The 27,899-nt window shown below is 44.0% G+C and overlaps 1 protein-coding gene across 1 annotated transcript in view; it reads left to right on the top strand.

The window, feature by feature from the left end:
- The window catches only part of LOC140203581 (serine/threonine-protein phosphatase 2A 65 kDa regulatory subunit A beta isoform-like), a 71,455-nt gene that overhangs the window by 15,261 nt on the left and 28,295 nt on the right, over positions 1 to 27,899 (top strand). Inside the window, 9 exon segments of the mRNA XM_072269626.1 lie at positions 1,974 to 2,064; positions 2,138 to 2,238; positions 5,631 to 5,863; positions 7,631 to 7,778; positions 10,587 to 10,742; positions 13,879 to 13,993; positions 16,375 to 16,445; positions 17,408 to 17,542; positions 22,617 to 22,790. Of these exon segments, the coding sequence (XP_072125727.1) occupies positions 1,974 to 2,064; positions 2,138 to 2,238; positions 5,631 to 5,863; positions 7,631 to 7,778; positions 10,587 to 10,742; positions 13,879 to 13,993; positions 16,375 to 16,445; positions 17,408 to 17,542; positions 22,617 to 22,790 (1,224 nt within the window).

The following is a 27,899-nucleotide window of genomic DNA, read 5'->3' as shown; positions in this document are numbered from 1 at the left end:
ACTTTTCATGCACTTCCTTCAATTTGTCTACAATAGATCTCTTGTCAGATGCTGTCCCTGTTAGGGATGCAATCAAATCAAAGTTATAATAGGTTGTAGCTTCCAATTCAACCAATTATTTATCATTCAAAATATACACCTCAGCAGGGAGAAATCAACTAACAATTTTACTTAGTTTCTATTCATTTATCGCTACCTGAAGCTTAAGTTTCCAATTAAAATCTATCTGATTCAACGCAGTAATAGCTGCCAGAATTAAATGGAAACTCTCACATACCATTTTGTTTTGTTTATCACACATCTACTGAGAGCCCCAGTCTTAGAACACATACCGACTAACACATGTAGGGTTCTTGGTAATGTTAACTGCTAAGGCTAATGAAATGGCGTCTCTGTAATGCTAACTGCTGATGTAATAGTTTCTCTGTAGCTGCGATACTTGGGTTTTAACAGGGAACTAACCAAATGAGAGACACATTATTCTATCTTGTTTGTCAGAACAAGAATTCTGGAAAAGAAAAGATATTTTGCTTAAACTATGCTTCAATCAATGTATGGATGAGCAGTAAAAAACTAGAGGTAAGATTATTGTTATACCTTCTTACCTTGACTGTCCTGCCAGTCTTTGATTAGAGCAATAAGAAAGTTGTATGTATATACTACTCCAAGATCAATTTGCTATCCACAATATTCATTGTTTAATTTGGAAAATTGTTGAGGAAATTAAGTATATGGTTATTCAAAGGGCTTGATCTAGCTTTATTCTTTTTGTTTCTGTTCCATTGCTGGAAGATCCTTCATATCACCCTCAACTTATGCTTAAGGCCCTTTGCATTGCTATATCGCTTCTGACGTTCACAAGTTTTTGAAAAGTATGTGGCTCATTCCACACTCTCACCACCTTCTGAGTGAATAAATTTCCCCCTCATGTTCCCCTTAAACCTCTCACCTTTCACTCTTGTAGTCCCACCCAACCTAAGTGGCAAAACTCTGCTTGCATTTACCCTAGATCCCTCATACCTCTGTCAAATCTCCTCTCAATCTTCTATGTTCCAAGCAATAACGGCCTAACCTATTCAATCTTCCCTCATAACTCAGGTCCTCCAGTCCTGGCACCATCCTTATAAACCTTCTCTGTACTCTTTCAACTTTACTGACATCTTTCCTGTGGGTAGGCAGCTGAAAGTGCACACGACACTCCAAATTAGGTCTTACTGCTGTCTTATAGAATTTCAACATAACATCCAAACTTACCTTGATTTATGAAGGCCAAGGTGCCAGAAGCTTTCTTCATGACCATATCTACCCATGGTACCACTTTCAGTGAATTATGGTCCTGTATTCATGGAAATGGATGACCAAAGCAGAGGCTCGGCATCTGTAGAAAGAGAAACCATTTAATGACTGGGCTCGGGACTTGTGCTGACGAGAATAATGTTGTGCGCTGCCCAGTGGAGTGGCCAGTGTTATTACTGAACCTCATCAACTGTACTAATGAATTATGCCTGTACCGTATAGCCTACTGTATAACATGGGACTATTTTATGTCGTAGTAACGCGTTATTGAGCATGCGCTATTAGGCGCGTATTGATCTGTATATCTGTGTTCAGTTCGGGTTCCGTCAGTGAGAAAAACCCTGTTAACTTGGCTCCAGTCTCTAGCATTTTTATTTATAGTTTTATTGTGTAACCCGGCCACATACACAACAATGCCCAAGCAAGAAATGGATTGAATCGCTAAATCATGAGATCCAATCTTTCTGTCACAACAATAACCTCACTCTGCTCTGGAAATAATGCTTTCTGCTATGGGTTTCTGTTCTGTTCGCCATTACCTGCATTTAATTGTTACAAGGGGCACTTAGTGGTGTATTTTTGATTGTAGCAGAGTTTAAGCAAAATATCTTTTTTTTTCCAGAATTCTGTTCAGGGTTGGATGGCATTGATCAATTTCATTTCTTTCCTTTCCCCAGTCACGGTTGAACAACATAAAGCAACTGTCCACAACTGCCTTGGCCTTGGGGGTAGAGCGTACCGGGAATGAGCTGCTCCCACTTCTGACTGGTAGGTACAAAGCTGCGTGTGGTTGGGCTGCCTCTCAGAGTCGCCTTGCCACTGATTTCTCGTCTCGATGCAGACACCATTTTCGATGAAGACGAGGCACTGCTGGCATTAGCGGAGCAACTAGGGAGCTTCACGGTGCTCGTTGGCGGACCGGAGTATGTTCACTGTTTGCTGGTAAGAGCGGACGTACATTTACAAAGCACTGCACAGGACGGTCACGCGGTTAATGCCATTGAAGTGGTATTACTGTCTTAATAAAGGTTAATTTCCAGAAGATGATTCTCAAAGCAGCAGGGTTCCACAGGCAATGATAAAGTAAATGACTTAATAGTGAGTCATAGAAAAGTTCAGCACATGTTCCCCTTAAACATTTCACCTTTCACCCTTAACCCATGACCTCTAGCTGCAGTCTCATCCAACCTCAGTGGACAATGACTGCTTGCATTTACCCTATCTAAACCCCTCATAATCTTGTCTCCTCCTGTCATATCTCTTAGCAATCTTCTATGTTCCAAGTTAAAAACAAGTCCTGACATATTCAATCTTTCCATATAACTCAGGTCCTCCACACCCGGCAATGTCCCTGTAATCTTTCTTTGTTATGATGGGTTGCATGTATGAGGGGGAAAACGGACACATACAGAACCCTCTCTGCTTTTATTGTTTGCAATAAAATCTTTGAGGCAGATGAGGCTTTGTGCCACCCCAACATATTTGTAGGCACGAGAAAGTCTGCAGATGCTGGAAATCCAAAGCAACTCTCACAAAATGCTGGAGGAACTCAGCAGCTCAGGCAGCGCCTGTGGAAAAGAGTAAGCGGTCGATGTTTCTGGCCGAGACCCTTCTTCAGGACCTGGTTGAAATATTGGAGGGGTGTATCATTGAGAATTGCTACAGTGAAGTGTAGTTACTCTACCCCTGATCCAGGTTCACCTGCGCAGCCTGTTGGAAAACCTACACGGACTGATACCGTCCCCCAAACACTGAAACCTCTGCTCTGTATTGACCAAATATCCGTTCAACATGAGCCCAACCGGGGGAAACAAAACACAGATTTTAATGCCCAGATGCAATGATCCTATGCATTAAATATTTATTTAAAATAACATACTTGTATTGTTTTTAAATACCCATAATGGGGAACAAGATTCTGAAATTAAATAACGAGGGCCTCAGTCTACTACAGGGCATAGATCAAATTAAAATGATTTTCAGTGATCAGTTCATCATAGGACAATTCGGAATTAAAATAATGAAATCAATTTATGAAACCACCAAAGTAGCTCGATCAATGAGGTTTAACCAGGATGCTGCCTGCTTTAGAGGAAGTGCTGCAACTTTATCAGACTCTGGGTGGGCCACGTCTGGAGTACTGCATGCAGTTCTGATTGTCCCACGATAGGAAAGATGTTGGGGCTTTGGAGTCGATGCGGAAGAGGTTCGCTAGAATGTTGCCTGGTTTAGAGGACATGCGATCATGAGAGCTGGATAAACTTATGTTGTTTTCTCTGAAGCGCTGGAGGCCGAGGGGAGATCTGCTAGAGGTTTGTAAGATTATGAGGAGTATGTGCATAGATAAAGTAGAGAGGAGTATCTGTTTCCCAGGATTTAAATGTCTAATACCAGAGGTATGCATTGAAGGTGAGAGTGGGTAGGTAGGTTCAAGGGGGATGTGAGGGGTAAGTTTTTTTACCATCAGAGTGGTGGATGCCTGGAATACATTGACTGATATGATGGTAGAGGCTTTTCAGAGATTTTTGGATGGGGACATGGGTATGAGAAAGATGGAGGGAGATGGACATTGTGCAGGTAGGAGGGATTAGTTCTTGGTGGTTTTTGATTTTCTTTTTAGCTGGTTCAGCACAACATTGTGGGCTGAATGGCCTGTTTCTGTACTGTACTGTTCCATGTTTTACTTTATTGTTTGCAGTGGTTCCAAATTAGACATTCCAGCGTCAGTATGTTGCGTATAGAGTGTGTACGTTCTTTTTGTATTGATACTCCTTTCAAAAATGTTTTCTTTTTGTGTAAAATTACCTGCGAGTACAGGCAGAGAATTCTTAAAGCATTTACGTAAGGAATCCAATTTGCACATGTGTGGGTGGGGGCTGTATATAAAATATCACAAACTTTTAGCAGTGTTTCGTGAAGAACGCTGAGATGGCGTGACTTTGTATTACAGAAAATAGCAATTCAGAAGCGTTTTCTCGGAGCCCCTGTGATGCCTGCAATTCTAAACTGAGACGTGGGCACAGTTGTTTGAATAGTTCCATAAGATATAGATGCAGAGTTAGGCTATTTGGCCCATCGATCCATTTTCCCCTCTCAGCCCCAATCTCCTGCCTTCTCCCTGTATCCTTCCATGCTGCGATTAATCAAGAGTCTTATCAATTTGTCTTTCAATCATGGCTGATCCTTTTTTCCCCTCCTCTGCCCCACTGCCCAGTCTTCTCCCAGTAACCTTTGATGCCATGAACCTATCAAGAACCTATCAATCTCTGCCTTAAATATACCCAATGACTTGTCCTCCACAGCCACCTGTGGCACAGAATTCCACATATTCACCACCCTCTGGCTAAAGAAATTCCTCATCATTTTCATTCTAAAAGGATATCCCTCTATTCTGGGGCTGCGTCCTCTAGCCTTAGACTCCCCTGCCATAGGAAACATCCTGTCCACATCCACTCTGTTCAGACCTTCCAACATTTGATAGGTTTCAATGAGGTCTCTTCTCATTCTTCTGAACTCCAGCGAGTACAGGCCCAGAGCCATCAAACATTCCTCACGTGACAAGCCTTCCATTCCCAGTATTATTTTTGTGAATCTCCTTGAAACTCCACACAATGTCAGCACCTCCTTTCTTAGATGAGGGGCCCAAATCTCCTCATAATACTCTAAATGATGACTCACCAATACATTATAAAACCTTAACATTACATCCCTGCTTTTATATTCTAGTCCTCTCGAAATGACTGCTAACATTGCATTTGCCTTCCTCAGCCTGCAAGTTAACCTTTAGTGAATGCTGCACGAGGACTCCCAAGTCCCTTTGCACCTCGGATTCTTGAATTTTCTCCCAATTTAGAATGTAGTTTACACTTTTATTTCTTCTAACAAAGTGGATGACCATGGACTTCCCTCAAACTTTGGCAAAATTATTATGACAGGCAGCTTCATGTTTATTTGCATATTAAAACCTCATAGGATGAGCAATTATTGGTACTTAATTTGAAGATGAAATAGTAATTACTGATAATTAGGAACATGACAGTGTAATTTCCATTTAATATTAGTACAGTGTTTTCTGGTTAGGAACCTTGGGAATTTCTGTGATTGAGAAAATATGTCCTTTGATTTATACAGTTTTTGGTAGTTTGTGTTTTGTCCTCCAGCACGGCTCTATATTGTTCTACCTTTAAATGTTTCTCTGTCTCATGTTCTTTATGAGAATTCCTAATTCTCAGCAATTTAAGAATTTATCTTAAAGATTGTTTCTAAATATTGTGTTTCTTAGAAGTAGAGTAAAAAGAAGATGTGTTTCAGTTTAATTCTTTCCCACTAATCAGCCTCCCTTGGAGAACCTGGCAACGGTGGAAAAATCGGTAGTACGAGATAAAGCCATCGATTCACTGTGAGCCATCTCCCACGAGCACTCTCCTGCAGACCTAGAAGTCCACTTTGTGCCACTGGTCAAGCGCCTGACTTGTGGTGACTGGTTCACGTCCAGGACCTCGGCATGCAGCCTTTTCAGTGTCTGCTACCCTCGGGTATCCAGCTCTGTAAAGACCGAGCTGCGTCAGTAAGTACTTTCCTCCTTTAGAATGCTGCAGATGAACATGATAGAAGTTAGCTAGGAATATTACAGTATTATTGTAGAAAATCTACATCCTGTAGTATCGCTCATTATGTACCGTGTCGTATGGTGTGGACGATCGTGGGTCTTTCCGTGGACACGATTGTTCTTGGCGAAGTTTTCTGCAGAAGTGGTTTGCCATCTCCTTCTTTCTGGGCAGCGTGTGTCTTTACAAGACGGGTGACCCCCAGCCCATTATCAATACGCTTCCGAGACTGTCTGCCTGGTGTCAGTGTCAGGAGTTGAGATCTGCACCTGCTGCTCATACAACCGTCCACCACCTGCTCCCACGGCTTCACGTAGTCCCGATCGGGGAGGCTAAGCGGGTGCTGCACCTTGCCCTAGGGTGACCTGCAGGCTAGTGGAGGGAAGGAGTGCCTTACACCTCCTTTGGCAGGGACGTATTTCCTTCCTGCCACCCAATTTCGGTATAATTTGGTTTTATTGGCGATAAGATGCTACCACCATGGTGGACAGGACCTTGTTTTAACTGAGTGGGTAGAAGTTTCTAGTTTAGAGAATAATCAGCCCCAAAATAGCACAGAAAGTGTGGCATTTTTGTTTTTAATGACATAAACTGAAGGTTTTTTGTGTGTTTTTAGTGAGGAAGGAGCAAAAGCCGAGGTGCATCATAGTGGAGTGGTGCTCATCGCTTACTCTCGGCTGTGGGGTTGAAGTGGCCTTGTCATTTACAAAGGCGTGCTCTTTTTGAGAGCCGTGTCTTGTCAAGCCTGTTGCTCTGCTTCAGGGCCATTTTGATTAATCTGGCGCGCAGAGGATTTCACCTGTTCGGAGGTGTTTGAGTTTTGTCGGACGAGAAGGTTGCTTTGGTAACTGTGTGCCCCTGCAGTCCACAACCAATGGCTCTGTTCTGCTCCAAGTGCAGGAGTCCCAGATCTGGGGTTCACTTCCAGCCGCTTTACTCCCTGAATTAAAATTTTTTGTGGTGTCATTTGTGTAAACTTTCAGACACAGTCAGTTGTTTCAGAAAAAGACAGGACTGTATGGTGGGGAAATTCTAGGCAGCTTCTAGAGTAGGTTACGTGGTCAGCACAACATTGTGGGCTGAAGGGCCTGTAATGTGCTGTAAATTTCTATATTCTGTTGCGATCTTGAAGTATTTCTCAGGATAAAATCTGAATACCACAAATATTGGATTTTTGGATGGTGTGGTGGAGATGCGTCTCTACCAAAGGAGGTGAAAGGCTTCCTCCTGCTGGTCTGCAGGCCACCCTTGGGCAAGGTGTAGCTCCTGCTTCGATACCACCGACCCCTCCCCCCCCGCCCCCACCCGATCAGGGTCAGGTGAAGCCATGGGATCAGGTGGTGGATGAGCAGCCGGTGCAGATCACAAGTCCTGGTTATGCGACCCCTGACGCCAGGTAGACAGTTTCTGAAGTGTATTGATAATGGGCTGGGGGTCACCCACCTTCAAAAGACACACACTGCCCAGAAGGTGGAAATGTCAAACCACTTCTGTAGAAAACTTTACAGAGAACAATCAGGGTCATGGAAAGACCGTGACCACCCATAGCATATGACACAGCACATAATGATGATGGGTTTAGCAAAATATTTTACTAGCTTCTGATTTAGAAACATTAATTGCAAAAATGTCAATTTTTAATGCTTGTATTTCTGCTTGCGAATTGTTAAGTTCTGCATCAATGGGCGACTACTCCTATGTCACCTTTAATTTTATTTTTTCTGCAGACTTTTTCACAGCTTGTGCTCAGATGACACACCAGTGGTCCGCCAGGCAGCAGCATCAAAGTTAGGTGAATTTGCAAAGGTTGTGGAGCTGGAGTTTTTGAAAAGTGACATTATACCCCTCTTCACTTCCCTGGCTTCTGATGAGCAGGTATGTAGTTGTAGAGCAGACACTGGAGTGGCAGCGGGAAGTCAAATTGAAGTGGGTGGCCATTGGGATACCCCGGCTGTCGCAGCGGACCCAGAGAAGGTGCTCGATGAAGAACCGCCCCCAACCCCATCTGTGTTGGTCCTCCGATGTCGAGGAGGCCACGGCAGGAGCTCCAGATACAGCGAATAGCCCCGAGAGGAAAGCACCGCTTCGCCTGCAAGAACTGTTTGCAGCCCTGAACGGAGGCAAATGGGCGAGTGTAGACCTTGTCTTGCTTTCGGGGAGAGCGGCGAGGATGAATGAGTGGCGTGGAACCCTGAAGGGTGGGGTGGGGGAAGGGGGGTGTGATTAGTGGCAGAGGCCCCTTGCAGATAGCGGAGGATTGAGATTAGTCTAGGAGTCTATTGTGGGTGGTGGGGGCTACAGACACTGATGCGCTGGAAAGGCTTGTGGGGTGGGAATGCAGGTGACGTGGATGAGGGAAGCGTGGATTATAGTGAAGAAAGGTGATCTTATTCCCCATGGCTTGTCATGATTTATCTTGCTGAAGCTGCTGCTGTCACCTTGGCTTTAACTCACATGTGTATCAATTGCTTGTACTGAGGAGCCTCTGTATCCCACACGTCATGGCAGTGTGTGAAATAACAGAGAGCACTTGGCTCATTCCGGTAACAGGCTGTCTGTCATTCCGCTCACTGGAGGAATTCCCCCCCACCCCACATTACCACTTGCATTTTACTGTATGGGTGAGCTGGAGGTGGGAAAGATTAGTATGGATGGTGTGTCCGTGGCAAAGAACTGAGTTGCATCCGGTTAATACGGCTATGTACTCAGTATGCTACGCCTTGTTAATGCCAGTTCCTGCTTGCAAAGTTTCTGTTGTCGTAGTCTGCACCATCTGTTCACCTTTGTAACTGGGGTTCACAACCCTCTTTTACGCCATCGACCCCCTACCATCAACCGAGGGGCCCCAGGTTGGGAGCCCCTGCTTTATAAACTTCCTTTGTCCACAGTAGATGGAAGCGGTGCCTGTCAATCTATCGGCATGATTACACCATTCCAGTACTCCAGCTGGAGATGCTCCTCCAAGAAGGTGGTTATCTTGAGGCTTTTGCCTGAAGAGTGAACTGTTTAATCAGTGTGTGTCCTTTCATATTCCTCCAACCTAAAGTATCCCGGGCATAAGGCTTGACGCAGTCCGCAGTATTCTCCTGTACTAAGGAGCCAGAGTCGTACAGAAATGGTACGCTGAAGGGGAGCTGGGATGGACACTTTGACCCTCACCTAGCTTCTGGTTAACGGTTGGACGTGTGCTCCTTGGTGTTGAGTAAGCTTCTCTTCTGGTTACTGTCCAGTGACTCCTGGAAATAAACCTTCACATCTGTAGCCAAGGAGATGTTCACACTTGCTCCAGGTTCAGACCCCACCAATGATGGCTAGCGTATCAAAACAAGGATGTAATGTTCACATTTTATAAGGCTTCACTTGGAATATTGAAGGTAGTTTTGGGCCCCTTATCTAACAGAGGGTTTGCCAAGACAGGAGTGGGTTCAACGGAGGGTCACGAAAGTGATTGAAAGGTCCAGGATTGAAAGGCTTGTCGTACGAGGAGCATTCGATGGCTCTGTGCCTGTACTCATTTGAATTCAGAAGAATGAGGGGGAGGGATCTCATTGTAACCTGTCAAATACTGAAAGGCCTGCAGAGTGGATATGGGGAGGATGTTTTCCATGGTGGGACAGCCTAAGACCAGAGGAAGCAATCTCAGAGCAGAGGTTTATCCAATTAGAATGGAGATGAGGAAGGATTTCCTTATCCAGAGAATCTGTGGAATTCATTGTCACAGAGGCAAAGTCATTGGGTATATTCAGGGCAGAGAGGTTGATAGATTCTTGATTAGTCAGGGCATGAGAAGTGACCTGGTTGAAGCATATAAGATGATGAGAGGTATTAATCGTGTGGATAGCCGGAGGCTTTTTCCCAGGGCTGAAATGGCTAACATGATGGGGCATAGTTTTAAGGTGCTTGAAAGTAGGTATAAGGGAGACATCAGAGGTAAGTTTCTCACCTAGAGAGTGGTGGGTGTGTGGAATGCACTGACAACAAAGGTGGTAGAGATGGATAGAGTAGGGTTTTTTAAGAGACTCTTAGATAGGTACATGGAGCTTAGAAAAATAGAGGGCTATGCGGTAGGGAAATTCTAGGCAGTTTCTCGAGTAGGTTACCTGGTCTGCACAACTTTGGGGCCGGATGGCCTGTAAAGTGCTGTAGATTTCCGTGTTTCGATGAAGGGATATGGGGAGAAGGCAGGAGATTGGGCTAAAGGTGAAATGGATCAACCATGATGAAATGGCAGGGCAGACTCGATGGGCCAAATGGCCTAATTCAGCTCCTACATCCTACGGTGAAAAGTGACCACTTGGGTGATTAGCTTGAAGATTCACTCAGCAGAGAATGGTGCTTCAAGAGCAGGAGAAAGAAAATTGATTTATCAATAAATTTTTGCACTGTCATGACATTTGCTAATATACTAATCCAAGGAATGCTTCCATCAAAGGTTGCATGTTGATACACTCCAGTACTTGTATCCTGGGAAGATTCCAGCACACATTGCAAAGTAATGAAACCTGTTGCTACTTTCTAGGTGATCTGAACGGATAGCATCTGGGAAACAATTGTAAAATTGTCAGTATTTATTTTTATGATTTTTTTGATGAGATTAGTTCTTCCTAATGTAAACTTCAGTAAATTAATTTTGTTTTTTAATGAAGAACCAGCTCAAACCCGGTTTGAACATCTTTTTCACAGGATTCGGTGAGGCTGTTGGCAGTTGAGGCTTGTGTGAGCATAGCCCAGCTGCTGCCCCAGGAAGACCTGGAAACGTTGGTGATGCCAACCCTCCGGCAGGCAATGGACGATGAATCCTGGCGAGTTCGCTATGTGGTGGCAGACAAATTTTCTGAGGTACGTGTTATTGCTAAAGCACAAAATGCATCTCTTTGGTATGATGATATGGTGCATTTATGTTTTAAAACTAGTCCTTAAGTTTTCTGTTCCAGCTGGAATCCCTTCTGATTCTGTCAAAAGTCATGAAAACACGATCAGTTCGTCTAATATAGTTTTAAAAAATCATTAAATCAAGCACCTGCGTATTTTTAATATAATTGACTGACATGCCAAAAGGTGCTGAGATTTCTTTCCAGATTCATTTAATTAGCCTGTTTTTAAACATGGATCTGAAATAGAACAAAGTTGGTCTGAATTGAGCTCAGATCTTTTTCAGTGTATCTGAAGGATAATCCTGTGACGGGGGTTTAGAACAAACTTGTTGGCATAGTGCCAGGGATCTGGGGATTCAGCACGTGCACAGGTTGATGACACTGATATTTTTCACTTTTGACTGGAGGAAGTTAAGGGGAACTTCAGTTCTGTTTAAAAATGAGCCGAAAGGTTGAAAAGCCAGGACGATCCTCAGAGACTTTGACACTCAGGAACTTGAAACTACTCACCCTTTCCACAGTCCCCTTGATTAGGACTGATGTGTGTTCCCTTGACTTCCCCTTCCTGACGTCCACAATCAGTTCCTTGGTCTTACTGTCATTGTGGTAAATTTTGTGATGTAGTGCATGAATTAATTAATTTAATTAAAATTTTGATGGACTGGACTTTGCTGGTTCCTTCCCACTGCTGACTTCACACAGACCGGGTATGGTGTAGGGAGGTGGTGATTCAACTTCACCTTCCTGTGGTCCACAATCAGTTCCTTGGTCTGACTGACAAGTGCCAGATTGTTGCCACACCACTCAACCAGCTGATCTATCTCACTCCTCTTCGGCTCCTTGTCACCATCTGAAATTCTGCCAACAATAGTTGTGTCATCGGCAGATTTATAGCCCTGAAGAGCAGTCTCAGCCTGAAAGAGCGACTGTTTATTTCATTTCCATAGATGCTGCCTGGCCTGCTGAGTTCCTCCAGTATTTTGTGCTGGGTTTCCAGCATCTGCAGAATCTCCTGTGTGTTTATAGTTTTTGAACCAGATGGTCTTTGTTCTCAGTACAAAACTTGTTGCCTCAGGCTTCCTCCTGGTGCTCCAGTTTCCTCGCACAGTCCAAAAGCATTCCGGTTAGTAGGTTAAAGGGTCATTGTAGATTGTTGCACAAGTTGGTGGCTTACTGGCGGTGCAGTTTGAAGGGCCGGAACAGCTTGTTGTGTTCTGTGTCTCCAATTAAATCTATGCCCTTTAGTCTTAGGCTTTCCCAGTCTGGGAAAACACTCGGATCAACTGAAATCTCTGTGCTTTTCTCACCACAATGTAATCCAAATCCTCAAAATAAAGGCACATTGCCTACACAGGTTAATTGCAAACATTAACGATCAGTTTAACATTATTTAACAACTAAGAAACATTATTTAATCATTAAATAACATTATTTAGTTGTGTTTTTTGACCTGAGAAATTAGCTGATTACAATTGCTCACGTTATTGTCTGTGTACCATACTTTCGGATTCAGAGCCATCAACGACAATATTTTCTCAACTTTGCCTTTCTTTAAAAATTTAAAATTCCGTCTCTTTAGGCCAGGAAAATCCGGTCCCACCCAAAGCATTGAGATTAAATCTTTCTGTTCTGTACGAGTGTAAAATCTGTACTGAAGCAGCTGGTTTATCTGTGGATATACTATCAAGGATAGATCATTACAGCTGTTTTACCTGGGTAACACTAAAGAATGCTGCTTCTAAATGGACACCATTTATCTGACCATTCCCTTTTTCTCCCCACTCATTTATTTCTTTACCAGAGCATGAGGTATCCACTCATTGATAAACATCTGAACACAATGGCAACATTTCTCTGGGTTTCTTTCCTCTTACCCCATAGCTTCACGTGACCCTGATTGGGGGGTGGGTTGGCTAAGCAGGTGCTACACCTTGCCCAAGGGTGACCTGCAGGCTAGCGGAGGGAAGGAATGCCTTACACCTCTCTTGGTAGAGATGTATTTCCACCCCGCCACCCATGATAAAATTACATAATTCAAAACTGTAAACCTGATCGAAAATTAAAGCAAATTACAGATGGACCAGTGTTCAAAAGCACACAGAAAACACAGCCATTTGATCAGTTTAGGATTATTACCCCTGGAACAGGCAAAGACGTTATATTGTCTGTCTTTATTAGATAACTAACCCATGTTGAAAAATAAGCTCCATATAAGGTAACACACACAAAATTGCTGGAAGAACTCAGCAGGTCAGGCTGCATCTGTGGAAGTGAATAAACAGTCGATGTTTTGGGCCAAGACCTTTCATCAGGACTGGAAAGGAAGGGGAAATATGCCAGAACAAGATAAAGGTTGCCGGAGCACTTGTGAAATTGGCACCAACCCATTATTGGAAAACAATTGCATTAGAACGGTACGGAGTTTATTGTATTTATAAAGTTCTGCTATCATTGCTAATGACAGACCATCACAAAAGGCACTTTCTATGCTCAAGATCACGTATAAACTAATCTTGCAATGAAGTCTGTAGCTAAAGTATAGTTCAGATTTTTAATTTTGAAGTTCATATTTTCAGAGTACATACATGTCACCACATACAACCCTGAGATTCATTTTCCTGTGGGCATACTCAGCAATTTCTATAGAATAGTAACTGTAAACAGGATCAATAAAAGATAAAGTACAAATGCAAATATAAATAAATAGCAATAAATAACAAGAGTATGAAATAACAAGATAAAGAGTAATTAAAGTAAGTTCATTGCTTGTGGGAACATCTCAATCGATTAAGTGTACTTATCCCCTGTAGTTCAAGATCCTGATGGTTGAGGGGTAATAACTGTTCTTGAACCTGGTGGTGTGGGTCCTGAGGCTTCTGTACCTTCTACCTGATGGTTGAGGGGTAGTAACTGTTCTTGAACCTGGTGGTGTGGGTCCTGAGGCTCCTGCACCTTCTACCTGATGGCAGCAGCGAGACGAGCGTGGAAAAGAAAGATGGTGTTGTCTTTGTGATTCCTCTGTTCACGTGTTAATGCAGAGATTGCTGCTATTGAAACCCGCTCTATCTTTGTTACTCATTCAGTTTCTCTTGCCTTTAAAGCTTCAGAAAACCGTGGGTCCTGAAGTTGCGGAAAATGATCTGGTTCCTGCTTTCCAAAACCTGTTGAAAGATTGTGAGGCTGAAGTGCGAGCAGCTGGGGCCAACAATGTTAAAGGTTGGTTGGGAATTCTCATTCTTGTCTTTTCCATCCGGTTAAGATGTTGTTGCTGAAGCACAGTGACAACTTTCTGGCAGCAGAAACAACTATCAATTACTTTAGTAATAGACTCTCGTTCTGGGCAATGACACTGCAATCTGTGCCTGTAACTTTCCTAGTGGAGACGAGGCCTTTGATCCAGCTGTACAACCTGGCATTTTGCAGTGCAGTCCTGAACATTATTTACTTCTGTTTCTTGTCTGCACAATTTGTCTTTTTTTCCTGCGCATTGTGTGATTGATGGTTTTCTGTTTTTAATAGGTTCTGTTGGGTTCCTTTGCTTTGTGGCTGCCTGTAAGGAGACAAATGTCAAGGTTGTGTATAGTACGCATGGTGGTTGCACATTTTGTCCGACGATGACAGGAAACCTGTGCGGGAGAGTTTTCAAAATGGAAAAGCCTTTGTACTGTGGCAGTTCCACTCTCTTGGCCTCAGAAGTCCGGGTCCAGTGGTATGAACAAGCGCCAGAAGAAACTGGGGTCTTCTTGTTTGCAGTGGATGACCAGGACGCTTTCTGTGCCTTTTCATGCCCCTCGTTCTCCACAGCGCGATGCAGAGCCACCTTCATGGCTGTTGGGCTTTACTATAGATCGCACCCACCCAGTCCGCTGAGGCTGACTTTGCGTGCTAGGACTGGCTTGTCCGAATCTCAGCGGAGTATGAGACTGCTGTCACGTGCAAATGGCTGCTTGCAGCCACAGGGGAGAGATGAGTGTCCGGTGGGGAGCAAAAGTGAGTGAGCTGCCCCGGAATGGACACGACAAGCCCCTTCACCAGAGGTGCGACCCCTTCCCTGGACACCCCTGAACTTTGAACTCCTGTGAAAGATGTAAACAAGGTTGAAAGAATGCAGAGAAAATTTACAAGGATGTTTCCTGGTCTGGAGGACCTGACTTAGAAGGAAAGATTGAATAGGTTAGGACTGTATCCTTCAGAATGCAGAAGATTGAGAGGAGATTTGATGGAGGTACAATATTATGGGGGGGGTATGGATGGGATAAATGCAAGCAAGTTTTTTCCACTGAGGTTGGGTTGGACGACAACCAGAGGTCATGGGTTGAGAGTGAAAGGTGACAAGTTCAATGGGAACATGAGGGGAAACTTCTTCACACAGAGGGTCATGAGAGTGGAACGAGCTGCCAGCACAAGTGGTCCATGCAGTTTTGATTTCAATATTTAAGAGAAGTTTGAATAGGTACATGGATAGTACGGATATGGGGCGGGGGGGATGTTATGGTCCTGGTGCAGGCAGATGGGAGTAGACAGTTTGAATTGTTCAGAATGGACGAGAGGGGCCAAAGGGCCTTTTCTGCGCTGTGCTTTGCTATGACTCTATTTAATGTGGTACCACATATCCAGGTGACACTTCTCCAAGTGAGAACAGCATGCCAGCATGCCTCCCCTTTGGCATCCTGATCTGATCCCAGAACTGGATGACAGCAAATGGAAAGGAATTGTGTGCCACTTGACTTCATGTTCCGATGGTGGCTGCTCCTTACAAAGTGCACTTCATTGCTTGTGCAGAGCCTTGAAAGGTTGTGAGATTGTGAAAAAGAGTGAGTGGTGTTCTTTACGTTTGTACCACTGACTGCCTAACCCGAGGCCCTCCGTTGGTCAGGGTCCACCATGGATGTTACGTGCAGCTGTCTACGTGATACGTAAGCCAGGGCAGTGTGATATGGAGAGTAAGCTGTTGCCCATGTAGCAGGCTCCCCCTCTCCAGGCATCTGATGAATCCAAAGGATCGGCAGAGACCGATACAGTTTGGTACCAGTGGCCTCGCAGGAGTTGCCAGTCAGCGTTGAACTCAACGTCGGACTGCCTCGGAGAATCCGGCTCCGGATTTTTCTCTCTGGGTTTACTCCAGGGAGAACGTACAGATGTGCCAGAATTGAACCTGTGCTGTCTGACTCTTGATGTTTACACTGTAGGTGCTGGCCTTGCTTTTCCTTGTGCGACTTAAATTGTGCTTCAGAATGTATGTTTTCTCTTGCCACAATCTTCTGAGAAGATACAAATATTAAGGCAGATGCTTTTCAGCAATTGCTTAATCTGTGAAACTTTATTGATTTATCATTGTGGTGAGAGTGTGGAACGAGTTGCCAGCGCAAGTGGTGCGTGCAAGCTCGATTTCAAAATTTAAGAGAAGTTTGGATGGGTACGCAGATGGTAGTGGTATTGAGGGCTATGGTCCAGATGCAGGTTGATAGGAGTAGGCAATTTAAATGGATCGGCACAGAATAGATGGGCTGAAGGGCCTATTTCTGTGCTGTACTTTTCTCTGACTCCATTGATTTGTTTGAGAATAACTCTCTAACATGCAGTACTCTATCTTGCAGATTTCTGTGAAAACTTGCCAGTAGATTGCAGGGAGACTGTCATAATATGTCACATCTTGCCGTATGTTAAGGTAATATGCCTTCTCAAATTTTTGGCTGGTTATACAGTCTATCTAAAATTAATGTAGCAACCCATCTCATTCACTTCAGGAAAAAGTCCCTCAGTATTTTGGGTGGGTCTGAAACGAGGACTCGGGCACCTTTTAATTCAAGTTTTATCACTCTGAACTGCTTGTAACTGGAAAAGCTCAATGTCCAAGCACAAGTCACATCTTGCCCCCTGTCCCGTCCCATCCCCCTCTCCCGTCCCATCCCCCTCTCCCGTCCCATCCCCCTCTCCTGTCCCATTCCCCTCTCCCACTCCCTCCCCATCCCCCTCTCCTGCTCCCTCCCCCTCTCCCAAAGGGCTGAGTCCTGCCGAAGGGTTTTGGACAGAAATGTCGACTGTCCTTTTCTCCATAGGTGCTGCCTGGCCTGCTGAGTTCCTCCAGCATCTTGTGTGTGTTGCTGGTTTTTTAACATGGTGTTGGCTGCCTGGAGTGATGGTGGAGGCAGATATATCGGGGACTTTTAATGACGTTGAGATAAGCACACAAATGTGAGGAAAACGGAAGAATATGGACATCGTGTAGATTAGATTGCCCACTTGATTAGGAATTTAAGTATAACATTGTGGGTTATAGGGCCGGTTCTGTTCCATGATTTATATGAACTAGAATATCAAACTGTAAAAGAAATTATTTAAGAATGATCCATGACTGACCAGGTGGATCATAAGAACATAGAGCAGGATGGCATCATGACTGAGATATCTAACGACAAACAAGAGAAAATCTGCAGATGCTGGAAATCCGAGCAACACACACAAAATGCTGAAGGGACTCAGCAGGCCAGGCAGCTTCTATGGGGAACAGTACAGTCGACGTTTCTGTAGGTGCTGCCTGGCCTGCTGAGTTCCTCCAGCATTTTGTGCGTGTTGACTGAAATATCTGTCTAGGTTTTCATTTAATCATTTTTTGTGTTTCTTTTCCAGGAACTTGTGTCTGACACCAATCAACACGTGAAGTCAGCTCTGGCCTCTGTTATTATGGGCTTGTCCACCATCCTGGGCAAGGACAGCACTGTTGAGCACCTGCTTCCCCTGGTCTTGGCTCAGCTCAAAGATAAGGTAATTTTATCATGAAGTACGAACTTTAACATACCCCTTGCGTGACTGGTGGCCATCGTGGATAATATTTGATTAGCCTACCGAAATCAGGCAAACACCAATGGAGAGCTTTCTTCTGTGTGCTGTTTGGAAGCTGTTGTCAAGTCCAGAGTGCTGAGGAAAGGTCGCTTATTGTTCATTAGGCGATCAAAAAGCTGGTTGTCGTCTCTGGAACTTGTACATCTGCTGAAGGTGACGAGCAGTCCATGCTCCACCACGAGATACAGGTATCTGGATAAGTGTGCCAGAACGGGACGTGTTGCAACACAGACTGATGTGTCTAGGCTTTTACTCTCACTGATATCGATTCCTGGAAGGGGACAGCAGTTGGCCCATGTTCATCTGCTTTCTTTCCTGTTGACAAACATTGTAACTGCCGTTTGCTTGAAGCTGTGCGGTGATGTCCAGCATTCTAAAGTGGATAATCACAGATTCTGCAGATGCTGGCAATCCACAGCCACACGCGTGCACACACACATACACACACACACACACACAATGCTGGAGGAACTCAGCAGGTCAGGCAGCATCTATGGAGGGGAATGAACCCTTGGGCTGACACCCTTCGTCAGGACTGGAAAGGAAGGGGGAAGGCGCCAGAATAAGAAGGTTGGGAGGATGGGGGGTGTACAAGCTGGTAGGTGATAGGTAGACCAGGTGATGGGAAAGGTTGGTGTGTAGGGGAGGGGAGTTGAAGGCAGGTGATGGGTGGGAAAGGTGAAGGGCTGGAGAGGATAGATAGTAGGGGAATTAAGGGTTATGGGGAAAAGGCAGGTAGATGAAGCTGAGTTTATGGACAGGTCAGCCATGATCTTACTGAATGGCGGGGCAGGCTTGATGGGCCGGATGGCCTACTCCTGCTCCGATTTCTTATGTTTTTCTGAATCATGAATGGAATAACATCTGTTTCTTCCACCGGAGTCTCTCGAACTGTTCTTTTAGTTTGAGAGCTTCAGATAAGAGCAAATGTGCAGTGCGTTCTTTAGAAGCAGTGATGTGAGCTGGTTTGTAATCTGAGTGCATATTGGATTAAAGATGAATCGGTTAATGGTGTGATGGAGCTGTTATTTCTCCATCCATCAAGTTCCTTGTTTATTTTGGCGTGAACTTAAACAAAACTGTTGCATGTGCAAATTCTGGATTTTTAAATTAATATGGAAATTTGCATTCTTTCATTATTTTTACAGAATTAAGATTACTTTTAAAAATGTAAAAAAAATCTCTCCCCTCTCCTCTCCTTCCTCAATTCCCCGCTCTGAGCTTTTACTTCTCACCTGTCTATTACTTCTCCCTGGGTCCCCACCTCCTTCCATCTCTCCTGTGGTCCACTCTCTTCTCCTCTCCTCTCTCAGATTCTTTCTTCTCCAGCCATTGACCTTTCCCACCCACCTGTCTCACCTAACACCTTCCAGCTGGCCTCCTTCCCCTCTCCTCACCTTTATATCCTAGCATCTTCCGCCTCCCTTTACAGTCCCGATAAAAGGCCTCGGCCTGAAACACCGACTGTTTACTCATTCCCATAGATGCTGCCTGAGCTGCTGAGTTCCTCCAGCGTTTTGGGTGAATTGCTCTGGATTTCCAATGTCTGCAGACTTGATTCCCTTCATGTGCTACACCCGAAAAGATTCCCCAAATGTCGGAAATGCCTCGATTTTCCAGGCACAGCTGACAGATTCCAAGTGTACATCTTCAAATTGTCAGCTGTTAATTCAAGCCTTGAATTATTTGTTCGTTTGAAATGAAATCAAGAAAAAAGCCTGCCGAATCATGATTTGAACTGTTGGATAATTTAATAGTAATTAGTATTTTGCATCTATTTATGCCAAAGGTGCAGAAAGATTTCTCAAACGCAGAAATTCAAGTGTTTTTCTTTTGTGAAATGCAGCTTTTCACAAAATGACCGTTGTTTCCTCCCATGGCCCTCCCGAGGAGCTCGCCTGCACTCCGGGAGAGTGAACGGACAATAAAGGACAATTAAGACTCAGGAACAGAATTAGGCCACTCAGCCCAACGTGTCTGCTTCGCCATTCCTTCATGGCTGGCTTATTACCCTCTCGGCCCCATTCTCCTGCCTTCTCCCCCGTAACCTTTAACACCCTGACTAATCAAGAACCTGTCAGCCTCCATGTTAAATATACCCAGTGACTCGTCCTCCACAGCCATCAGCGTTGATGGATTCCACAAATCCACCGCCCTTTCACTGAAGAAATTTCCTCTCAGCTCTGTTCTAAATGGACATCCCTCTATTCTGAGGCTGTGCCCTCCGGTCACAGGAAACATCCTCTCTGTTCTAGCCCTCTTAATATTCCATAAGTTCAATGAGATTCACCCCTCTTCCTTCCCGTCTGAACTCCATCGAGGACAGAGCCGGAGCCGTCAAGCACTCCTCTTGTATGTTTCATTCCCAGGATCATCATCGTGAACCCTCTCTAATACCAGCACATCTTAGATAAAGGGCCCAAAGCTGCTCACTATACCCACAACTGCGTTCTGACCAATGCCTTATAAAGCTTCAGCATTACCCTTATATCTTTTCTAGTCCTCTCAAAATGAATGCCAACATTCCATTTTCTTTCCGTACCACCAACTCAGCCTGCAAGATAACGTTTAGGGAACCCTGCACGAGGTCTCCCAATTGCCTTTGCATGTCTGATTTCTGAATTTTCTGCCCATTTGGAAAATAGTACACGTCTTTACTCCTTCTACCAAAGTGCATGGCCATACGTTTCTGGTAGTAGGCACCCTTCGATCCCGGAGATGATGGGTTTGTGCCTCTGGTGGACTGTGTCCTCTCCTGGGCAGGAAGGTTTGAAGGACCGGCTCTTGCCCCTGCAGCAGGCTCCCCCTCTCCACGTCACTCATGTTGTTGAAGGGAAGGGCAAGCGCCAATACAGCTCGGCACCAGTGTCATCGCAGGGGTTGCCGGAGTGAAGCTGTAAACAACATCAAACTGCCTTAGGGGTTTACCCCCAAAGCCTTTCCCATGGGTGGGCATGACTGCAAGGCAGTGGAGGTTTAAAATCAGGGTTTTCCCTCTCCTAAGCGGGCTGCCGCCCAAGGCTGAGGAATCCTACCTACCAGAAACACTTTCGGTCAGTGCAGTATATTCCAACTGCCACTGCCTTGCTATTCTCACAATCTATCAAGTCCTTCTACAGAATCTCTGCCCCTCCACCTATCTTGGTATCATCCACAAATGTGACCACCAAGCCATCAATTCCGTTGTCCAGATCATTGACATCTGCTTGAAAAGAAACGGTCACAATACCAACCTCTGTGGAACACTAATGGTCACCTGCAGTCAACCAGAAAAGGCCCCTTTCATTTGCAACTCTTTGCTTCTCGTCAGTCAGGCAATCTTCTATCTTTACTAGGATATCTTCTGTAATACCATGGGCTCTTAACTTGTTAAGGCATCTTGTCAAGCTCCAAGTAAACAACATCCACTGACCCTCCTTTGTCTATCCTGCCTGTAATTTCCCCTTAAGGAAACCATGCACCTCCAAGTACTGGAAGCCTTGTCTTTAATAATGGACTCCCAACATTTTCCCAACCACTGAAGTCAGGTTGAAGGGCCTATAGTTTCATGTCTTTTGCCTCCCCCCCTTCAGAGTGAAGTGACATTTGGAAATTTCCAGTCCTCTGGAACCATTCCAGATTCTAATGACTCTTGAAAGGTTATTACTAATGCCTCCCCAATCTCTACAGCTGCCACTTTCAGAACCCTGCGGTGTAGCCCATCTAGTCCAGGTGACTTGACTACCTTCAAAACTTTCAGCTTCCCAAGCACCTTCTCCTTAATAAAAGCAACTGCACTCACTTCTGCGAACTGACTCTCGAATTTCTGGCATGCTGCTCGTGTGACCATAACTTGGACCATAATGTATAGTACTGTGCAGAAGTCTTAGGCTGGTGTATATAGCTAGGGTGTCTGAGTTTTGCACGGTCCGGTAGTAATTCTTTTATACTGCACTGTGCTGCTGCTGCCGCAAAAAACAATCAAATTTCTTGACATCTGTGAGTGATGATAAACCTCACAGATGTCTGATATGGGTCTCTGATGTGGACTGAGAGTGGGAAGGGGGCAGGGAGAGGGGAGTTGTGTCCCTGTCCCCCTCTTTTGGTGAATGTCGGTGATAGCGTAGGATGATATCCTGGTTCTGCATTTGTGTTTATGGACTGTGGACTTTTTCAGATTTAGGGTTTTTATATTCTGTTTTCTTCATCGCCTTATTCTTTTCGTTTTGTTGTGTGAGGGGAGGGTGTTTGGGGGTAAAATGCTCTGTTAGTTTTTTGTGCGGGGAATGGATTGGGGGGGGTCGATGTTGCTATTCCGTTTTGTGTGTGGAGGGAGGGGTAGTTTTGGGGATCAGATGATCAGGATGCCATTATTTTTTGTACCAGGGCTGGGGAGGTGTAGGTTTCATGCTTCTCTCTGAATGACTTTCATCTTCTTTCTTTGCTTCGTGGCTATCTGGAGAAGACAAATTTCAGGGTTGTATTTGGATACGTGCTTTGATCATAAACAAACCTTTGACTCTTTGGTTGGGAAAAGGGGGAAGGGAGCGGGAAGCACCGGAGAGACATTCTGTAATGACCAATAGACCAATTGTTTGGAATCAAATGCCCTTGCTAGTGTTCTCAGGGCTGAGTGTGTCTGCACTCGCGCCACCCCCTCCTGCCCCTGGCAGTCCTCAGCCACCTGTCCCACACCCCTCCCGTGGGTGCACCACTCTCACCATTCCCAACATCCTGTGCTCCCGCCAGATTTACAAACTTGCTCTCCACTGCACGTTGGCAAGTACAGTTCTGTGCAAAAGTCTTTGGCACCCTGGCTAGATGTGCATGTGCCTAAGTACTGTAAGTGTGAAAGTAGCATTCATATTTCTTTTGTGGGATTAATGTTTCATAAATGTCCAAGATGATACTTTGAAAGCAGAGAGTCTGGGGAGCGCCAGTGTGTTTGTCAGACAGCGTTCGCAGTATGAATGTTTTTCACCTTTGCTGTACTCAGAAAATTGCCTTTCCTTCCTAGTGCCCTGAGGTCCGTTTGAACATTATCTCCAATCTGGACTGCGTGAATGAAGTTGTTGGAATTCACCAGTTATCACAGTCTCTCCTGCCAGCCATTGTAGAATTAGCAGAAGATGCCAAATGGAGAGTGCGCCTTGCGATAATCGAGTACATGCCTCTGCTTGCAGGGCTGCTGGTGGGTGGTTTATTCTAAAATGTTTTTATAGTCTATTAGCAATGCTTCCATATGGATGATTTGCAGAATGGAAATGATTGCCCATATCAAATTGATACTTTAGTTTAAAGACGGAAATAACTTTGAACATCTTCTTTCCTTTTGCACCAGAAGCAAATGTGCGATAGTAACAATTATACTTGTAGCCCACTGACATGGGTAGTCTTACTTTAGACTCGGGACTCCCAACCTTTTTTTTAATTGACCATTAACCAAGCAGGGGTGGAAACCCCTGGTTTAGACCATCAGGTTTAGGCCCCTGTTTAAGGACTGCGGACTTTGTCAGACTTAGGGATTTTATATTCTGTTTTTATATTGTGTGTTTCTTTTCATTTTGTTGTGCGAGGGGAGGGTGGGGGTAAAATGTTCTGTTGGTTTTTGTGCGGGGGGTGGGCTGGGGTTGTTGCTGTTCCATTTCCTGTGTGGAGGGAGTGGTGGTTTTGGGGGGGCTGATGATCATGATGCTATTCAATGACTTTCATGTTTTTTCTTTGTTTCATGGCTATCTGGGGAAGACAAATCTCAGAGTTGTACATGATAATAAGTGAGCCTTTGGCCTGCACATCAAACAGATCCAAACAGAAAGGGCAATAAACTCCATACAATCAGATGAGGGGGTGACAACTGTTGTCGCAGAGGAAATAAACAATATTTTTTTGAGATTTTACCAAGATCTGTACAGCTCAGAATATTCAGATTCAGCTCCACAAATACAAAAGGAATTTCTCGACTTGTTACAACTTATACCCCGAGATGAAACGTCCTTGACATCACTGGAGTTTAACTTAGAGGCCAAGGAATTGTCTGCAGCTATAACTAACATGAAGGGAGGGAAAACTCCTGGGCCCAATGGAAATTCCAATTGAAATATACAAAATCTTTAAGACCAAGCTAATACCAGCTCTATGTATCAGGAGTCATTTGACACTGGATCCCTTCCCTCCTCTCTTAATATGGCAGCAATCACACTACTGTTAAAACCGGGAAAACCACCATCCCTTTGTGGATCTTATAGGTCAATCTCACATCTGAACAATGATCTCAAAATTCTCTGTAAGGTATTAGTTTGGAGGCTGGAGCCACTGTTGCCAAAAATGGTCCACCCTGACCAAAATGGATTTGTAAGGGAAGGCAGGGCTTCCACAACATTCGAAGAGTGCTTAATATACTTCATGAAAAATCTGGAAGCTCTGATAGCGCTATTCTGTCATTGGATGCCGAGAAAGCCTTCGACAGAGTGGAGTGGAATAGGGGGAAAATTTCTAAGATACAGCTTCTATATTCTAACCCACAGGCTGAAGTTTCAACTAACGAGCTTTTTTCGGCATCTTTTAAACTCCAACGGGGAACAAGACAGCGCTGTCCCCTATCTCCCCTCCTGTTTATCCTGGCCATTGCGCCACTTGCTATGCCAATTTGAAAACAGGCTAACATAACAGGAATAACTACAGGAGATGTAGAACATCACACAGCCCTGTACATGGATGATGTCATTTTGTCAGAACAGGGTTTACCTATTTGGGTGTTAAAATTACTCCTACTATTGATAAAATTATCCCAACTAATTATAAACCTCTCACAGACTCAGTTATTCAACTTACAAACAGATGGACGAAATTGCTCATAAATTTGATTGGATGCATAAACATTCTAAAAATGTCAATTTTACTGAAGTTCCTGTACCCTTTCCAATCTACCCCACTTTCTCCTCCATCATCTTTCTTTTATTTATTTTTTTTTTAATTTTATTTTTATTTGGATAAGGAATTCACAAATATCATGTACTTTTTTCACACATATAACCTTTTCCATTTTTTTATATGTATAAAACTACAATTATTTATACATTCTTAAGTACACATTGAGATGATATAAAAGGAAAATAAACATTTAAAAAGATAATTATGTACTGTGGTAAATCTAACCAATTAGGCTAAGTAATGGAATTAGTTGTTAAGAAAAATGGTAATAATAGTTTCCATATAACCCTTCTGGACCATTTCCACTGGTCCAAAATGTTGTATATAAGCCTAAGTATCAACCATTGCAGGTGTTTATATCCTAATTTGTTCATGCTTGCTCCTGCCCGCAGACATAATTATCCAATCCCTATGTACTTATTTACTCTTTCTTTTATTTATTAAAGAAATTTTTTTCTAATTTCATCTGGAACAATAGATGTCCAAGACTCAGGCTTTCCCTGTTATATCTGCCGTATGATAGAGGTGGTTTACAGCTACCACATCTTATATGGTATTTCTGGGCGGCCCAAATTAGAGCAGGAATGTTTTATTTTGTTAAGGATCACTCCCCTCCTTGGGTCTCAATGGAATCCCAGTTGACCAATATCCCTCTAGAACTATATATGTATTCAGCAAATAAGAAAAACCTGGTCACACAATCTAAAATCCCTTTCTTAAAAAATACAACAATGATTTGGCACGATGCTCTTGCGTAAATAGGAGAGACATCACAGTTATCCCAGTTTACTCCTATCTTTGGTAATGATAGCTCCAGCCCGGCAGAGCGGATCCTAGTTTTAAAACTTGGCCGCCCCGAGGCATAGCTAAGGTGTCTGATCTTTATAATGGCAATTCATTTATGTCTTTTGAAGAACTCAAGGCCACATATGGAATTCCAACAAAACACTTTTTTAAATGCCTTTAGTTGCAAAGTTTTATTATGTCCAGGCAAAGTTACAGTTTGAAGCTCCCTCCTTTATTTACCCTAGAAGACATCACTCTGAAATTATCTGAAGCTAGGGGACAAGTGTCTGAATTAGACATGTAAGGCTTTCTTCTTTTATGTTACTTGCCAAGGCTAATAAAATGGCTTATCTGTACTGTTAACTGCTGAGACAGTGGTTCTCTAGAGCAGCTTGTTTGGGTTATAATTACTGATACAGGAATTGTATTCATTTGCTAACCAATTGGGATAGATGGTATTCTTTCTTGTGTGTCTGTAAGCTATTGTTTTTCGTGGGCTTTGGGCAGAAGGCGTGATGGGGACAGAGAGAGGAGACGCGAGGAGAGAGATGCTGTAAGCTGGGCGACGGCACGGACCCCGAGCGGGAGTCCGAGGCCCAGGGTCTTCAGCGAGGAGAGGAGACAAGGACAGACTCGTGTGGAGTGTTTGGTGGATCACCGAGGGTGGTCCCATTCGTGGGTCGGTGGAGTTCGGAGGACATCGATTGGAGGAAGGGGGACCCGGTTCTGTAAGAGCTCCAACGAGTGTGCACTGAACTGAAAGAGTTACTGACTTGGCACCTTTATTCTATTTGTTTCTACTAACCCATCACCAAGAAATACTTATAAAGTGTAATCATTTAATCGCATATGGCGTACTGTCTGTTAATTGGCGGTGTGGGGTACATCACACAGCATCCACACAAACTTGATCTCCCCGTTTGGCGGGGCTGAAGGCTGCTCCCCCTAGACGAAAGCGAGCTGAGCGAGTGTGAGGCTTACCGGGGGGCTACATACAAATTGTTTGCAAGTAAATGCAAAGAATCATCAAGCAACATGCTACAAGCATGGAGAACTGATTTGCATGAGAATCTGTCAGAAAAAGAGTGGTCAGAAGCTTGTTCCTTCGTTCAAACCCAGTCAGTGAACACTCTTTCTAAACGGATAACCAGACAGTACATTACTCCAGTCAGGTTTCGTCACTTTAACCCCAACATTCCAGACACATGCTTTAAATGTAATCACTAAAAGGGGTCTCTGTTCCATTGTATGTGCGAGTGCCCCCAGATAATCTGCTTCTGGAAGAAGGTGCTGGATTTGATTAGTCAGATTATTGGAAAAAAGGTGCTCCTTGATCCTAAATTATGTATTCTGAACATTTATCCAAAGGACTTTGTAACCTCCAAAAGTGCAAGGTCTCTGCTTAATATTTGTTTTTTGGAAGCCAGACGTTGCATAGCCTATTCATGGAAGAAACCCACAACCAGTGGACTTTCACAATGGCTGAAAGGAGTGACTTCGTATCTTGCTCTAGAAAAGATCAACTACATCACAGAAAAACAAACTTGGCAAATGTCGGGAAATTTGGGATATTTTCTACAAGTTTCTGGAGAACAATATTTGGGATGATGAAAGTAACAAATTGAATTGACAGGTTGTTTTTAATGGCCGGGTGTTTGCTTTTTTTGTGCGTTGTTTTTCCTTTTATTTCTGATGTATTTTATTTTTCCGTTTTTCTTTAACCTTGTTGCACTTTCAAACCTATGGATGATCGAATGTGTTTACTTTTCATTCTGTAAAAGCAATAAAGAGTTGTTTGAAAACAAATAAGTAACCTTTGAATCTTTGATTGGGAAAAGGGGAGGGGAGAGGGAAGCACCAGAGAGATATTCTGTAATGATCAATAAACCAATTGTTTGGAAGCAAATGACCTTGAGAGCAGAATTAGTCCATTCAGCCCATTGAGTCTGCTCCAACATTCCACCATGGCTGATTTGTGATCCCTCTGAACCCTATTCTCCTGTCTTCTCCCTGTATCCTTTCACGCCCTGATTAATGAAGAGCCTGTCAGCCTCCATTTTAATTATACCCAATATCTTGGCCTCCACGGTTCTCCATGGAAGTGAATTCCACAGATTCGCCACCCTCTGGCTGAAGAGTCGCTCCTCATCTCTGTTTCTGCCAGGCACTCTGATTTCCTCCTGCATCCCAAAGACGTGCTGGTTGTAAACTGGTTGTTGTAGAGTCCTCCTCTGTGTCGGTAACTAGCAGGAGTAGTGAGGTAGTGTTCATGGGTACGGTGTCCACTCAAAAATCATATGGCAAAGGGGAGGAAGCTGTTCCTGAATCAGTGAGTGTGTGTCTTCAGACAAATTGTCCCTCCTTTCTGGTAGTAGCAATGAGAAGAGGCTGGTGGGCCCTTAATGATGGACAGTGTCTTTTTGAGGCACCACTCCTTGAAGATGTCCTGGATAATATGGAGGCTGGAGCACACGATGGAGCTGACTAATTTTATAACTCTCTGTAGCTTACTTAAGCTCTCCTGTATCATACCGGATTTAGTATGTATTTGGTTTTAAGGAAGCAAATCGCTCTCAGTTTCGGT

Source organism: Mobula birostris, chromosome 10 (genome assembly GCF_030028105.1).
Source record: "Mobula birostris isolate sMobBir1 chromosome 10, sMobBir1.hap1, whole genome shotgun sequence".
In the NCBI taxonomy this organism is placed as follows: domain Eukaryota; kingdom Metazoa; phylum Chordata; class Chondrichthyes; order Myliobatiformes; family Myliobatidae; genus Mobula; species Mobula birostris.
This window is presented reverse-complemented; position numbering and strand designations above follow the sequence as displayed.